This window comes from Acinonyx jubatus, chromosome A1, assembly GCF_027475565.1.
Source record: "Acinonyx jubatus isolate Ajub_Pintada_27869175 chromosome A1, VMU_Ajub_asm_v1.0, whole genome shotgun sequence".
Lineage (NCBI taxonomy): Eukaryota > Metazoa > Chordata > Mammalia > Carnivora > Felidae > Acinonyx > Acinonyx jubatus.
In genome coordinates, this window is record NC_069380.1 from 169,440,754 (window position 1) to 169,458,071 (window position 17,318).

General features: G+C 37.5%; 1 protein-coding gene across 5 annotated transcripts in view; it reads right to left on the reverse strand.

Moving 5' to 3' along the window:
• EPB41L4A (erythrocyte membrane protein band 4.1 like 4A) overlaps window positions 1-17,318 on the reverse strand; it is a 251,665-nt gene that overhangs the window by 135,969 nt on the left and 98,378 nt on the right. For 4 of the 5 annotated variants that reach the window (XM_027036083.2, XM_027036073.2, XM_027036090.2 and 1 more), the window contains exon 2: window positions 2,374-2,478. In XM_027036083.2, the coding sequence (XP_026891884.1) occupies window positions 2,374-2,478 (105 nt within the window). Of the gene's footprint in view, window positions 1-2,373; window positions 2,479-3,541; window positions 4,436-17,318 lie in introns of those variants that run through there. The other variant, XM_053225770.1, reaches the window with a different exon arrangement.

The window sequence follows — 17,318 nt, forward strand, 5'->3', positions numbered from 1 at the left end:
GCATTCCCTACTAAAAGCAAACCTTTTGGTGCAGAAAAAGATCAAAGCAATGCAGAAAATCCAATCTAATGGATAGTAATTCAGGCAAATTCACAGAAATCATTATTTTTAAAGACAAATTTTTCACTGTGTCCTGTGCCATTCTAACACATGGTTATTTAAATTTTTACCTTAAGTAACTAAGAGCTATGTAGGGCTGCTCTTACTAACATAGAAGATAGAGAAATGTGAATTTGGGTTCACTGACAATTTCCCTAGAAACAAAGCTGTGCCTTGGGTGGTTGCCCTTCTGGAGTGAAAAGCCTGCCAGAGCTATTCCCTGAGGGAAATCCTTAGTTCTGCCTCAATACCCAAAAGAAGCGAAGCAGTAATGGAATCACATTTCTACCTGGATATATACTTCAGCCCTCCAGTATGCTTTGATGTAATGGTTACGTAAAGGAGGGGCAAATTTTCATGACCTTATTCTCACAGCTTCCTACAATAAAAAATATATATATAAAGCAATCAGACAATACATTTTGATGTGAAAAGATTAAGGAATATTTACAAATCACTTCTACTTTATCTTTGTTCACTACAAAGAACTAAATTCAGGAGGCAAAAAATAGATTTTGCATGTGATTTACACACCTGATGTTCTTACCATATCAAAAAACATGACTTAAGAGCTTTCTCATTCTAACTGTAATTTATTTTCTTCTAAAGCCTGCAACGCAAACCCTATCACAAATGCCAACCCTTAGGAATAAAGGTAGGAGAAAAAAAATGTTGATCTTAATATAAACCCTAGAAAACTTTGACTATTTATCAGTATCAACTGCTAATTCTTTTTGCAATGATACAGGCCATTGTTTGAAAATCTCTGACTTTTTTCATATGTTTTTTTCCTTTGAAAAGTTTTTTTAAAAAGGAGGGAGATAAAGTCTATATAATTTTAGCACGACAGTCAATCTTTCCAGGCATGGTCTGACATACCAGATAAGATCAGGAACCAGTGGTGTTCTCTGCTAGGAAAAATGTTCTTTCAAAAATATGAATGTGATGCAAGATAGCTTTGATAGCCTTCAATTTAATCTTTCAATATGGATTTACAGTTCTGCAGTATTGACTTATATCCTATACAGGATAGAATTCAGGCAACTCCTGAATATGTCCATTTCCCTTTCTTTGAAGTGTGCCTTAATGACCGCTTGCCTTTAGAAAGCTATTCCTCTCTATGGAAAGCTAACCAACACACCCAATTTTTTATTCCTGCTTTGTGAAATCCTCCTGTGAAACAAAACAGATTATGAAACTAGCTCAGGAAAAATCACAAGTTACCACCATGAATAGCATTCCATTTGCCTGTCTCTTCTCATCCTAGCACATTCCTGTGACCAGGACAGAAAAAAACCCACTCAGACAATCATGTGCCTCACTGAACAGACCCCAGATGATCCACTGGAGGCTGCGAGAAATGAGGAAGGAAGAAGAGGAAATCTTTATTCCAACAGGAGTTGAATAGCATGAAAATAAAAGCCAAACAGGATTTTTAAGGTAAGGTAAGCATTTTGCACAAGAAGACTGTGTCTGAGGTTAAGATATTCCTCAGACTAAAACGAAAGTCACTAATGAATATCCTTTCATACCCCAAACCACCACCTCCAAAGTCTTTCCTCATTTATCATCCAAGAAATTGCTTTTCAGACTTATAACCATATAGAATCTATACTAACCAATGTAGTGAGTTTCTTAGTAATTCTACTATCCAACCAGCCAGAAAGATGTTATAAGTTAAACTTCGTGAATGATTAACATCAGACACCAAAAACTTGGCTGCCTTTATTACTTACTCCATCAAGCTCATGAATGAAAGCCCCCACTTATTTATTTTATAATTACTCATCCAACTTCTAAAACTTAGGTAAGTACCTTTTTAATACTGCATTTTTTCTCTCTTTAACCATTAACTTTCGTAAAAGGCAGTAAGTAAATATCTGTGGCCTCAAAAGACTCGCCACAAAAAAGAAAAAAAAAACAAGACTAGCCACTTGCCTCCTAACATATTTATTACATGGCTTATTCAGTTCTCCTAACAGCATAAATGAAAAGTACTCTCTAGGATATGGTTCTAAAAATGTAAACCAGGAAAGTCTACTGCAAACAGAAACACACACAAAGAAGTTGTGAATCCTGCAACTCTACAAACTTTTGGCAGAAGAGAAAACAAAATGCAAAAAAAACATTAGCAAGGGAAAACATGTTAAAGGTTTTCAACATCATTTTCAGTTACAAAGAAACTGCCTACCTAAAACTACATCAGGAAAAGCCAGAGAGAGAGAGAGTGAAATTTATAACCAGAAAAATTTAATATGAAGTCATTGTACTCACTGTCTGATGGCTTCTGTCACAGTAACGCAGCCCAAAATAATCTATCTCCACAAGGTTTATGTGTCGGAATACGTGGTCAAGAACAACAGAACCTTTCGTTGACTTCTGCAAAAATAATTCACAGTTTTACTTTTTTAACAAGGTGTCTTCTCTTTCTCAGTGGGACATGGGCACAGCTCTCATCTTCTATTAGCTTTGCCCACAGTGTAAGTGATTTTAGTGGCCCACAGCTCCCTCTTTAAGGTTTGCCTCAATTACAAAGAAAAATAGGGTTTCAAGTAAAGTGTATTCAAGAAATTGCTTTGTAAAACGATTTTTAAATTGTAGTGGGTTTTTAATTAATATAAGCTTCTTTTCTTAAGGGACTGTAAATTATCTTCAGGACAGAATTCTTCTCTTAATAAAGATAATCTTTTAAATGAAAAGCATCTAATGAATTCATCAGACACCACTCACTTTGGTTAAAATCCCACAGTTCTTTCACTTTAAAAAGCAATTTTCACCTCCAGCATCATTCTCACAACTAACACAGAAGATACACAGAATTAAAATGACAATAGCCAAAGCTTTTATTTTCAATCCTCAACTGCTAAACCCATAGATTAAAGCTGCCAAAGTTAATGTTCTGAAAACCCCTTGTGAAGAAATTTTACTTTATCTCTTTCATATGAGCACAGACGTAAAGAGAACATTTCCCCTGGCTGCTTTGTAAGATCTAATATATTAAGATCTAAAATATTAAATACCAATTATCACACATATAAGGTAAACATTTAATCAGCAAGCACCACTCCACATATAACATTAATCTTGAAAATAATCCATTTCAGTGCTCTCTGTACAGATACAGACTTTTCCTTTCTTTTGCCCCTCATTGGCAGGTACAACAGGGTAGTTAAGAGAAATCCCCAAGAAGTGACACATTGTGTTAAGGAAGTAAGGCTTTGTTCAGTTGAATTTTTCCCCAGAGAATTACCATTCTGTGCTTGCTCATATATGGAGGGTACTCAAAACTGCACTGCTCTTAGAAAATCAATCTGTAATGTAAGGGAAATGTTTTGCTTAAATGTATTATAAAATGGATGATAAGAGGTGATAAAAGTACCCACTGGGAGAAAATAGCTCTTGTTACAAAACCCATAGGTATTTTTGTTTTCCTCTAAATTACCTTCATTAAACTTAATTGGTGTCTTTTTCAAAATCCATTGGATGATTTATAAACAAAAGCACTTCCATGATGGATCTTTGGTTTGGGACATGTTCTCCAATAATAACAATGCCACATCCAGTAAATGCTTCTTTGTGCTCATGTACTTAGGTGTTTAGCTAGGGTACAAATCTGGAAGCAAAATTACTCTTTCTAAGGATACACATACTTAACATTACAATGGACACTGCCAAAAAGACCATTACAACTTCTTCAATGGAAGTATATTTCCCCTTTGCCAACATTTGGCTGAGCAAAATTTTCCCCATCTGATTGAGCAAAACAGGGGAGAGGGTAACTGTTCTAATTTGCATTTTCCATATACTTACAAAAGTAAGTGTTCCATCATCTGCTTACTAACCAATTGCATTTTCTAGCATTTGGGTTAGGCATGCTCTAACCCGAGGTATATGAGCAAATTCTCCTTACTTTGTATATTTAGTTCTTCATTCTGTCTGGAAATTATTTTTGTGCTTGGGATAAGGGCCTAATTTTGTTTCCAAATGGATAGACAACAGCACCACTGTTTACTGAATAGGTCATGATTACTTTTTTGATTAAAAACTTCATCATCTACTAAAGTAGCCCTTATTCTACCCCATGGATTATTCCTTAACCAATCCTCAATGATTTTAATGACTTCAATTTTAATGTAATGTATTGGTATCCATCATTCTTTTCCAAACTGTCTTTGCAAATTCTTATACATTTTTCTCTACTGGAGGAAGTTTAGAACCAGATTGCTAATTATTTTTTAAGTTTTTATTTTAATTCCAGTAGTTAGCATACAGTGTTAAACTCCTTTCAAGTATACAATATAGTAATCCAACAGTTCCATATCACCTGATGCTCATCATGAGCAGTGCACTCCTTAATCCCCATCACCTATTTCACCCACCCACCCCCACCTCCCCTCTGATAACCCTCAGTTCTCTATAATTGAGTCTGTTTCTTTTTTTTTTAATGTTTATTTTGAGAGAGAGAGAGCATGCACAAAAGTGAGCAGAGGAGGGGCAGACAGAGAGGGAGAGAGAGAATTCCAAGTAGGCTCTGCACCATCTGCAGAGAGCCCAACACAGGGCTTGATCCCACAGAACTGTGAGATCATGACCTGAGCTAAAATCAAGAGTCAAACACTTGATTGATTAGCCACCCAGGTGCCCCTGATTGAGTCTATTTCTTGATTTTCTTATTTTCTTCCTTTGCTGGTTTGTTTCTTAGATTCCACACATGAGTAAAATCATATAGTATTTGTCTTTCTCTTATTTCACTTAGCATAATACTATCTAGCTCCATCCATGTTGTTACAAATGGCAAAATTACATTCTTTTTGTGGTTGAGTAATATTGCAGGGTGTGTGTGTGTCTGTGTGTGTGTGTGTGTGTGTGTGTGTGTTGTGTGTGTGTGTGTGTGTGTTCCTTATCCATTCATCAATTGATGGACACTTGGGCTGTTTCCATAGTTTGGCTGTTGTAAATAATGATGTTATAAACAGAGGGGTGCATGTATCCCTCTGAATTAGTGTTTTTGTATTCTTTGGGTAAATACCCAGCAGTGTGATTGCTGCATCATAGAGTAGTTCTATTTTTAACTTTTTGAGGAACCTCTATACTGTTTTCCACAGTGGCTGTGCCAGTTTGCATCTTTACCAATAGTGCAAGGGAGTTCCCCTTCCTCCATACCCTCGCCAATACCTTTTGTTTCTTATGTATTTTATTTTAGCCATTCTGACAGGTGTGAGGTGGTATCTGATTGTAGGTTTGATTTATATTCCTCTGATGTGTCTGTTGGCCATCTATATGTATTCTTCAGAGAAATGTCTGTTCATGTCTTCTACCCATTTTTTAACTGAATTGCTTTGCTGGAGTTGTGTAAGTTCTTTATATATTTTGGATACTAACCCTTTATCAGATATGTCATTTGCAAATACCTTCTCCCATTCCATAGGTTGCCTTTTAGTTTTGTTGGCTGTTTCCTTCACTGTGCAGAAGCTTTTTATTTTGATGAAGTCCCAATAGATTATTTTTGCTTTTGTTTCCCTTGCCTGAGAAGATGTACCTAGAAAGAAGCTGCTACAGTGGTTGTCAGAGAGGTTACTACCTGTGCTCTCTTCTAAGATTTTGATAGTTTTTGGTCTCACATTTAGGTCTTTCATCAATTTTGAGTTTGCTTTTATGCATGGTTTAAGAAAGTGGTCCAGTTTCATTCATTTGCACGTTTCTAATTTTCCCAACACCATTTGCTGAAGAGACTGTCTTTTGCTCATTGCATATTCTTTCCTGCTTTACTGAAGATTAACTGGCCATATAATTATGGGTCGATTTCTGGAATTTCTATTCTGTTCCACTGATCTATGTGTCTATTTTTGTGCCAGTACCATACTGTTTAGATTACTGTAGCTTTGTAATATAACTTGAGGTCCAGAATTGTGATGCCTCCAGCTTTGCCTTGCTTTGCTTTTTCAAGATTGCTTTGACTATTCAGGGTCTTTTGTGGTTCCATACAAATTTTAGGATTCTTTGTTCTAGTTCTGTAAAAAATGCTGTTGGTATTTTGATAGGGATTGAATTAAATGTGTAGACTGCTTTGGGTAGTATGGACATGTTAACAATATTTGTTCTTCCAATCCATGAGCGTGGAATGTCTTTCCATTTCCTTGTGTCACCTTCAACTTCTTTCACCAGTGTTTTATAGTTTTCAGACTATAGGTCTTTTACCTCTTTAGTTAAGTTTATTCCTAGATATCTTATTTTGGGTGCAATTAAAATTTTTTTTCTTAATTTCTCTTTCTGCTGCTTCATTATTAGTGCACAGAAATGCAACATATTTCTGTACACTGATTTTATGTCCTATGGCTTTACTAAATTCATTTATCGTTCTAGCAGGTTTTTTTGGTGGACTCTTTAGGGTTTTCTATATATAGTATCACATCATCTGCCAATAGTGAAACTTTCACTTCTTCCTTACCGATTTGGATTTCTTTTTGTTGTCTGATTGCTGTGGCTAGGACTTCCAGTACTATGTTGAATAAAAAGGTGTGAGTAGACATCCTTGTCTTGTTCCTGACCTTAGGGGAAAAGCTCTCAGTTGTTCCCCATTAAGGATGATGTTCAGCTTGCTAATTTAATAAGCAATTCTGTAGGGGGGTTTGCATGGAATTAAATTGAATTGACAGACTAGATGACTTGGGGAGTGAAAAAAAGTGAAACCTATATGGTTTTCTTTTATGTCCTTCAAGGAAGTTTTATACTTTTTTTCATGTTGGTATTATAAAATTCTACTCAGGTACTGTGGCAAACAGAGTTTATAAAGTGCCCCTCTCCCCCTAAAAATAAATCCTGTTCTAATCCCTGGATCTGGTAAAATAAACTGTCATTACTATAACTGTGTTATGTTATAGGTCACAGTTGGCCTTAATATCAAGAGATCATTAGAGGGGATCTGACCTAACCACATGGACTCTAACAAGCAAAGCACTTTCTCCAGCAAAAGACTAAGGCATAAGGGAAGTCAAAGATTTTTCAAAGCAGAAGAAAAACTCCACAGGTCCTTGCCAGTTGAAAGATAGAGGGAGCACCTGAGACAGAAATGCTAGCAGCCTCAAGCTGCTTAGAGTAGGCCCCAAGTAATAAAATGGGAACCTGAGTATTACAGCCACAAGAACTGGCTTTAGCTAATAACCTGAGTTTGGAAGCAGATTCTGCCCCAGAGCCTTCATACTAGTGCCCAGGCAACCAACACCTTGATTTTAGCCTTCTGAGATCAAGCACAGAACCCAGCCATGGTATCCTGGATTTATGACCTACAAAATCATGAGATAATAAATGGCATACACTTAAGCTACTAACTTTTAGAAATTTGTTATGCAGCAATGGAACTAATATGGGCGTATTCTTATCTATTTTTTAGTTTTATTGCTGTTACATTATACTTTCTGATTTCTAATATATAATCAATAGCCAAGCAAATAATTCTTCTTCATTGGTCTATTTCACAGCCATCTTGCTAACCATGTATCAGTGAAAAGAATTTGTCTGTGGAATCTTTTTAGGTAACATTTACTACAAATAGTAAGTGTTCTAGTTCCTCCTTTTCAAAATTCCTCCTCCATACTTCTTTCTTTTTCTTACTGCATTAGCTGGGGCCTCAACAGAAGGATAACTGATAGTTGTGAGAACAATAATCCCAATCTTCTTCCTGAATTAAATGTAATTGCTTCTAAAATTTCATTACTAAGTATACTGATGCTACATAGCCCTTGTAGATACCCTTTATCAAATAGAAGATTCCTTTTATTCCCGATTTCTGGTCTTTTTGGGGTTTTTTTTGTTTTATTTTGTCGTGATTTTTAATTAAAAATGAGTGATAATTTTATCACATCATTTATGGAAATCTGAAAGGACAAAAATCATGTAATCATCTAGGAGTTACATTAAAAGAAGTTCTAATGTCAAATATTCTTAATAAATAATTTCCCAGTATAGTTCTTTTGTTCTAGGTATATAATACCAAACCCCCTCCCTATTTGAAAAGACTCCTGCACTATGTGAGTCTTGGTAGAGGCAGGAAATAGACTCCGTACCACAACTCCTGGAGCTGAGCCATAGCACATGACCTGGTTTCAGCCAAGGACTCTGACTTCTGAGCAAGTAACGCAAAGACAGACAAAGAATTGAAAATTCATTCATGGCAATGGCTCCCAGTGGTAGGGTGTCCCATAGCAGAGGCATCCGGAAGTGAAATCAAATGGGATGAGGAGCAGTGGTGACTGATTCCCATGCCAGGTTTCCCAGCATTCTTGAGGTACTAAATAGGAGCAGCCAGGCAATCCACCAGCATCCCTTCCCTTGCCCCATGGGAACACTGATTATGTACATTTGGACCTAAAAGCCATGCCAGGGTCCTCAATAAAAATCCTAAGAGTACAGAAAATTGGGTCGAATGGTATCTAAAAATATCATGAACACCAACAGTTTATCGTAAGAACAGAAGCATAACAGGCAGGTTTCCTGGTTGCCAACAGTAGTAGTTAACTCTAAGTGACCAGGAAAGGAAATCACTGCAAAGACACTGGTTATCTCACCTCCTCTGTGGCACCACTCTCATGGTTGCTTGCATCTTCTCCTAATCCCAATACAGCCACAATTACTAAGCATGGAGCAACCTTTCTTCCATTATCATCTCCCTCCCATAGTCCTCCTGCCATGTTCTGGGCTCCAGTTTTCATCTACAGTTGTTTCACATTGCCTTTTGCTTCAGGAATTTTGTTTTGTTTTGTTTTGTTGTTTTGTAATTTCTGGCTGACTGAGATCCGCCTTCTTTATTTTCCAGGCTGCTGTGGAAAATGCGCACATTATCTGTCCTCTTCAAAATATTTCTGGAAGGCTGACATACAAACCTAGTGTTCCATCTTGATCTAACCTCTCCTCTGGATCCTTTCTTCTCTCTGGACATGGACAGAGTCACTAGAGCAAGCAGAAGCACACAACTCCCCCTATATCCTCAATCCTAAGCAGGTGAAGAAGGGCTTCGTGAACAGAAGAGGAACAAATTATGCTTGAGATCACAGCACGGAAATGGGGCAGAGTTTTTAGAGAAAATACATGTACATATACATAAATATATATAAACCAAGGCTGTCTTTATGCCTGTATGGAAACTAACATTCCATGATAAATGTTAGCTTTTTCATACACATGATCTATTATTAAAGCATAAATAATAGTCTGCTAATGAAGAATATACACAAAAGCATGCTTGGAAAACCTGCTTAGCAATTCGGAAAGTATATGGAAATAGCACAAGTTTCATGCACAGAAGGAATCACCATTTTCCAAAACTATCACTCCAAAAATACCAGAACTGTAACAGTTTTGTATTTATAGAATCTGGTGCTTACAATTCTTTACAAATATCATCCTTTAGCTCTTTGTCATCCTCTACAGAGAAACCACAAGGAAAATAGGCAGTTTTACACAACGAATCCAGAGCTGACCTAAAAACAAACACGTTATCCCATGATTCCCTCTATAGATTTCTGTATATTGTATGTCTACACGTGAACATGGAGCAGAGGCAGATGAACCTCAAAGATATTATGTTTCTGTTACTACCTCAAGCACACACATACATGAAAACCTCTTAACTTCTCATCTCTCATACTGTAATATGACAAGCCTCAAAAAGCGTGCGTGTTAGCCGTCAATTAGCTACTAGGGTAGGGGGTATGCATCATCACATTTCTGCCAGTCCTGCCCTGAGTCCTTCCAATCACCCTGTCCACTGTCCCCTGTCACCCTGTTTCAATTTGTATTCCATTATTTATGCCTCCTGCTCTTAGGGATAATTGCACTTTTCATGTGGATTCTTCAGAGATTGCCTGTGGGTTGTATTTTGCAGTTCAGATTGGTAGTCTTCAAGTTCAGAAGCAATCATTCTTAAATAAAGAAAATGAGAACTGACAGAGAATGGACATGAGAGCCAAAGTAAGAACTACAAGTACACTGGGCCAGGAACAGGCCAGTTGCAGGATTTATTACTAGAAAAGAATGAGTACATACCATCAAGGATATTATGAAAGAAACATAGGACTTCAAATATCTACTGAGTACCCATTACATGTTGGCAAATGATTAATTTCCAGAAGATGGAAAAAGCATGCTAACAAATGCCAGAAAAAAAGATGCACCCAGAATATAATACAAAGAACCTCCATGGGGTAAGCGGTTGGTTGCCCTATCAGAACCCTGAAGAAATCATGGGAACATGGAGTGATAGAAACTTCTAGAAAGTGAGACAAGGAAGGACTTGATCATCATCAGCTTTTTTACATATTTGAGTAGTTACGATGCACACATTTTACTTGCATTAAAATATTTTTTCAAAGAAAAAATATGCCAAATAGAAACTAGTCATTCATTACTTGTTTTTGTTCACAGAGATAGTTGTTTTGTGGATTTGGTTCATGCACTGTGAGGCATTAAGGAAAATACACACAGACAAAATAGGGGTATGGTGTTTAGCTGTCAATTTGTTGACCATATTTACAGATAAATAATTCATGCTCCCTATTTACCCCCAAAAAAGTTACTATAAGACTTTTTAATCTGAATTTTTCCTAAGCTCTTTGGGCAGGGAACCCTTATCATTACGGGCCATGATATACCAGCATGGAGGCTACATGCCCCCAAATCCTTAAAATGCTGAGGCACTGGGGACTTCACTTAAGTCAGATGGTTAGTTTAAGTTTAAGGAAAAAAATTTTTAGCTTTACTTCTTTCAGTACTTGGCAAAAGAAAAAAAAGAGGAGGGGGGTTAAGAATGGGATTGTGTTTAGCAAAATCAGTTTTTTCTGACCATTTCTGGGAAAAATCTCTACCAAAATGAGAAAATCATCAAGAGACTAGAAAATAAGATATAACTGCAATCATAGCACTTAGCAATATGTCCAAGTACATTTAAAAAGATGAGTAAGTTACAATGTTGTCTTCTACCTACAATGGCTCTCCACTAGTGAGACTTGAGAGAATGAGCTGTGTGGCAACACAATTCTCAGGAAAGGAATTCCTGAGGGCTCCTTGGGCGTTGGCTTGCCTGAGCTGTCTGTTCTCTATACAGGATACCGTTCTTGCTCTGGCACCATCAAAACCCCACTTAATCCTTCAAGATCCAGTTCAAATGCCACCTTCTCCACGAAGCCTGTCCTTATCTCCTCAACCTCACTATGACCTCTGCCTCCACTCAACCTCTTATTTTTGCCTGCCTCTGAGACTTAACACTATTTTCTTTATTGAAGCTATTTTATACTTCTCTTAACTTTTCTACTAATATTTAGACATTTTGAAAGCAGGTGTTAAGGAGCATACACCACTTCCTTTCCATGCAGTTCAATAATTTACACATGGTAAGAACTCCCTAAAAATTCTCTGAATACCAAGAGCCAGCAAACAAGGTAGAGAGAGATGCAATACTGGAAATATGGTAGCCTGTGAATTAAACCTCGATTCCTGTCCGTTGTCAAGATTTCCATTTTCCTGACCAGTCAGAGCGATGAAAGCAAAAAGAAAGATGGATGGATTCATTTATCCTGACCTCAGTATACCCACTGAGTCAAAGCTACACAGTTCACTTTTACTTAAACATTTGTTTCAGTGTTATGTAATTCCAACAAACTCAATGGACTCTAAACAGCATTTAAGTAATAAGTCTTTAAAATAAATTTTTTCATGTTTATTTTTGAGAGAGAGACAGAGTCCGAGCAGGGGATGGGCAGAGAGAAAGGGAAACACAGAATCCAAAGCAGGCTCCAGGCTCTGAGCTGTCAGCACAGAGCCCGATGCGAGGCTCGAACTCACCAACCATGAGGTCATGACCTGAGCCAAAGTCAGATGCTTAACCACTGAGCCACCCACACACCCCAAGAAATAAGTCTTATATCTGAAATCTGTAAGATCTGAAAAAATAAAGTGGTCTTATAGTAAGTTGTAATATATAAAAGTTATATAGAGATATATAATTTTCTTTATGCGATAAAATCTGACAGGATTTTTGTTTTTTATCATAAGGAAATCAGAAGAGATTGGATAGGAGACAGTAAGAAGAAAAGAAGCATCTGACTTTTCCAACTTCATTCAGAAAATGTTCATTTAATGTTACAAGATATTAATTTACTTTTCAAATGACAGTAAATGCCTGTGACATATTTCTGGATTGTGAATTAGATGCCACTTAAATCTCAGCAAATAGAGATAGAATTACTTTTATTACTGACACACTAGCAGCATTATGGCAAGAACAGGGCTACAAAAGGATTATAATCTTGAGAAAGAATCCCAAATAGGACAAGTTTATTTGAAAATACCATCAGGGAAGCTTTCAACCAGAACAAAGAATTCTTCGAATGAGTAATAACACCTTTACAGATTAACGTGACATTACAAACCAGAAAGGCAGGTTTTTACCAGCTGCAGAGAATGATAACTATTACATTTGAGTTTACTCCTTCACAAAGGAGGAATGAACCCTTTAAAAAATTCTTTAATGTTATGCCTTTAAAAATTCACTATTTCTTATTTAGTGTCTTTAACATAATAGATTCCAAGTTCTGTGAGAAAACAAAAATGACGGTAAACATTTTTAGCACAGGCCTGTTAGGATAAGGCAAAATAGAGGCACAGAGTAGAGATTCCTCAGGCACCAATGGTAATTTCTTCTCAGACCAAGTATTGTTAACAACCATCTGCTGGTTTTTTACTACATTACCTTCATCCTCTAGGTGAGGAATAAATATATAACACTTTAAGCTTATTTATTTATTTTTGAGAGAGAGCATGTGCACAAGTAGGAAAAGGTCAGAGAGAATCCCAAGGAGGCTCTGTGCCGTCAGCACAGAGCCTGATGCAGGGCTCAATCTCACCAACCATGAGGTGATGACCTGAGTTGAAACCAAGAGTTGGACACTCAACCGACTGAGCCACCCAGGCAACTAAAAAGAAACAAACAAACAAAAAAAACCCATTTAGTCATTTTTTTAAAAAAAGCAAAATGTTTGGGGCACCTGGGTGGCTCAGTCAGTTAAGTCAGTTCAGCTCAGGTGGTGATTTCATGGCTCAGGTGGTGATTTCATGGTTCATGAGTTAGATCGGGTCCTGTACTGACAGTTCAAAGCCCAGAGTCTGCTTCAGATTCTGTGTCTCCCTCTATCTCTCTGCCCTTGCCCCACTTGTGCACTCCCTCTCTCAAAAATAAATAAGTAAACATTTAAAAAAAAAAACAGTGAAATGTTTGGGGACGCCTGGGTTGCTCAGTTGCTTAAGCATCTGACTTCGGCTCAGGTTATGATTTCATGACTCGTGAGTTCTAGCCCCACGTCAGGCTCTGTGCTGACAGCTCACAGCCTGGAGCCTACTTTGGGTTCTGTCTCCATCTCTCTCTGTCCCTCCCCCACTCACTCACACACTCTCTCTCACACACACACACACACACACACACACACACACTCTCTCTCTCTCTCTCTCTCTCTCTCTCATATAAACATTAAAAAAATTTTTTTTAAAGTAAAATGTTTGAGGCCCCTGGGTGGTTCAGTCAGTTAAGCATCTGACTTTGGCTCAGGTCATGAACTCACAGTTCATGGGTTCGAGCCCCGCCTTGGGCTCTGTGCTGACAGCTCAAAGCCTGGAGCCTGCTTTGGATTCTGTGTCCTTCCCCCACTCATGCTCTGTCTCTCTCTCTCTCTCAAAAATAAATAAACATTAAAAAAATTTACTTTAAGTAAAATGTTTGTTTTTCAAAGTGCTATTTTTCATATGTGTGTTCATACTGATTAACTTCTTCTCATACTTATCTAACATTTTAGCCATCTATTGCTGTGTAGCAAATCACCTCAAAACTTAGTGGCTTCGTGCAAGAATTTGCTCATGATTCTGCAATTTGGGCAGGGCTCAGAAGGGAAAGCTAGTGTCTGTTCCATCTGGTGTTGGCTGGAGAGGTTCACTTGGGCTCGAGAACCCATGATGGCTTCATTCACATATTGATACCTCAGCTGGGCTGAGCAATGGCTGGAGGCTGGTTTGGTCTCTGTCCTTCTCCTCAGTGTCTCTCCTAACCTCGGGCCTCTCGCCTCAGGAGTACAGTCTGACTTTCTGTAATGACTGAGGGCTCCGAGAAAGCAAGAACAGAAGCTGCCAAGTTTCTTCAGGCCCAGACCCAGCAAAGCATCACTCATGCTACACTCTATCAGTCAATTCATAGGGTCAGTCATAGGGTCAGCCCAGATGGAGAAAGAAGAGAACCACACTCCATTTCTTGATAAGAGGAGTAACATGAGCACATAGGGAGTGATTGAAAGAATTACTGGTGGCCATCTTTGCTGACAAACTACCACATCTCACTCCCTGATTTTCCTCTCTAAACTTGTTATATTCTTTATGATGTTTTTCTTCTGCTCAACTCATCTTTAAGGAAAGAGAGTAAATCTTGAGCATCGACATTTACAGAACATGGTAAATGCTTTCATACACTTCATTTCATTCCCTCCACAAGAGCTGTGTGAACTTGGCATGTTTATTCCCATTTTACAAATGAGATTACAGACGTTGGGAGAGGATAAGCGGTTTGGCTATTTCACACAGAAATTTTTTATATTTCACACAGAAATAAATGGTAAAGGCAAGATTCCAATCCAGTAATATCAGACTCAAAAATCTCTGTTCATTCTCTTACACCCCAGGTTCTCAAAGTGTGGCCTGAGGATCCCTGCAAAGACTTAGAGACCTTTCCAGCAGTCCATGAGTCAAACCTGTATTGCCAGTAATTTGTTATTTATCATTTTTGCTCTCTCAAGTATACAATTTTCTAGAGATTACATGGCATATGATCTCGCAACAATGTATAAGGCAGATATGAGAATCAGCTGTCTTCTATTAAACTAGATATTTAAAAAAGCAAATAGGGGCACCTAGGTGGCTCTGCTAAGTGTCAGACTCCTGATTTAGGCTCAGGTCATGATCTCATGATTCATGAGATGGAGTCCCATGTTGGGCTCTGTGCTAACAGCTTGGGATTATCTCTCTCCCTCTTTCTCTGCCCCTCCCTGGCTCACGTTCGTTCTCTCTCTCTCTCTCTCTCTCTCTCTCCCCCTCTCCCTCTCCCTCTCCCTGCCCCTCTCTCCCTCCCTCCCTCCCTCCCTCTCTCTCAAAATAAATAATAAGCTTTAAAAACAAAGAAAAAATAAATTTAAAAATTTAAAAATAGATATTAAAGAATGCAAAAATCTAAGAACAATGTCACTCTCTTCTCACCTAAAATTGTCTTGTTTTGGAAAATACAACCATTTTCATAAAAACATTATTTACACTGACATGTGATGAGTTTCTTTTAAATGAATTAGTTCTTAATTTATCAGTTTTAACTTACAATACAGTAAATATACATAGAGATAACCCTCATAGACAAAGTTCTTTCAGGTCCTCAGTAATTTTAAAGCATGTAAGGTGGGGAACCTGGGCGGCTCAGTCAGTTAAGGGTCTGACTCTTGGTTTCAGCTCAGGTCATGATCCCACAGTTTGTGGGATGGAGCCCCTCATAGGGCTTTGCACTGACAAGGTGAAGCCTGCTTGAGATTATCCCTCTCTTCCTCTCTCTCTTCCCCTCACCCCTACCCCATGCATGCTCGCTCGCTCTCTCTCTCAAAATAAATTTTAAAAATAAATAAAAACTAAAAAAAAAATAAAGCATGTAAAGAAATCCTGAGACAAAAAAATCTTGGAAACAGGTACATACTGTACTAAAGGATGCATTATTGATGACACATAGATTGTGCTGTAAAACAGACTGTGCTCTTGATTCTTATGTATCGGGAGATACAGGCTTGCAGATGAGGAAACTGGGACCCAAGAGATGAGAGAGGTGCCCACAGGTCACAGGGCTAGCTCCCTGAAGTTCTAGGAATAGAACCAATGCCACATAGTTGCCACTGAACAAACATTTGCTTCTTAGTTTCTTATAAATTTTGTTAGAACAGGAGTTCACAAAAATCTTGTCAGTAATAAAACCAAAAGAAAAAACAAGCAGTCCACAAGGAAGTTCAGAGATCAAATAATAGATGGCAGCATTCTTTGCCAACAGAAATCCGAATTCCCAGAGTGGAGAGCTATTTCAAAACTAACATAAAGCATAGTCTTTAGTTTCATCAAATTTGCATTAAAAAAAATTAAGTCCCAATAAGCAGAAATGCCTGTAACACAAGTTAAATTTTTATCTTTCTCCTTTATGTCTTGGACACCTTCTAAGGGTTTCAAATTCATGAATGTTATGAATTTCAAAAATTAATCTTTCTAAATACACTGTGGTATCCTGAAATACATGCTAGAACCAAAAAGAGGACATTAGTGGAAAAACTTGAAATCCAAAAACAATCCACAGTTTAGTTACTAGTACTGTATACAGTATATTGACTGTATGATTTCCTGGTTTTGACAAATATAAGATGATTAAGACACTGACATTAGGGGAAACTGAGTGAAGGGTGTTCAGAAAATCTCTTACTCTTCACAATTCTTCTGTAAATATGATTTGAAATTTAACCTTTGAGCTAAAAAAAAATTCACAGTTAATAAAGAGAACCCTAAAGTGAATGGAAACTGTCAATCTAGTCTATTCATTACAGGTCAAAGAGTAAACTCAACAGTGAAACACTGGGCAATATAAGACATTTCACAACCAACGTCTTTTTTTTTCTTTAAGAAAAATGGATTATATATCTTCAAAAGGAAAACCTTGAGGATTCATTAATAACCTTGATTTAGGACATTTAAGTGATTACTTTTAAGCTCATAAACTTTATAGAACAGGAGAACATGTGTTAAGCCAAAGATCTGGGTTTTATAAATATAATCCCTCATTTAAGATATAATCATTTAAACTTTAATTTGAATGATGAAAAGACTGTTTCAAAACTTTAAATGTACTATGTTCATTATTAAAAATTATTAACAATATTTTGTATAGAAAGAAGGGTTAGGTTTTAAAAACCTGTCCATCTCATGCTCAGTTTTTTCCAAATATGGTGCAGTGAAGATTGCTGCCAACTTGTTGACTCTCTTTCCATCAAGAGGCGGGTCTAATTCTGCTCCTTCATTCTGGCCTAGCCTATGACCACTTTCACTGATATGGTATTGTGCAAGTGTTGCTAAGCCAGTTCCAAGGTAGCTTTCAAAACTGACTGCTTCCTCGCTGG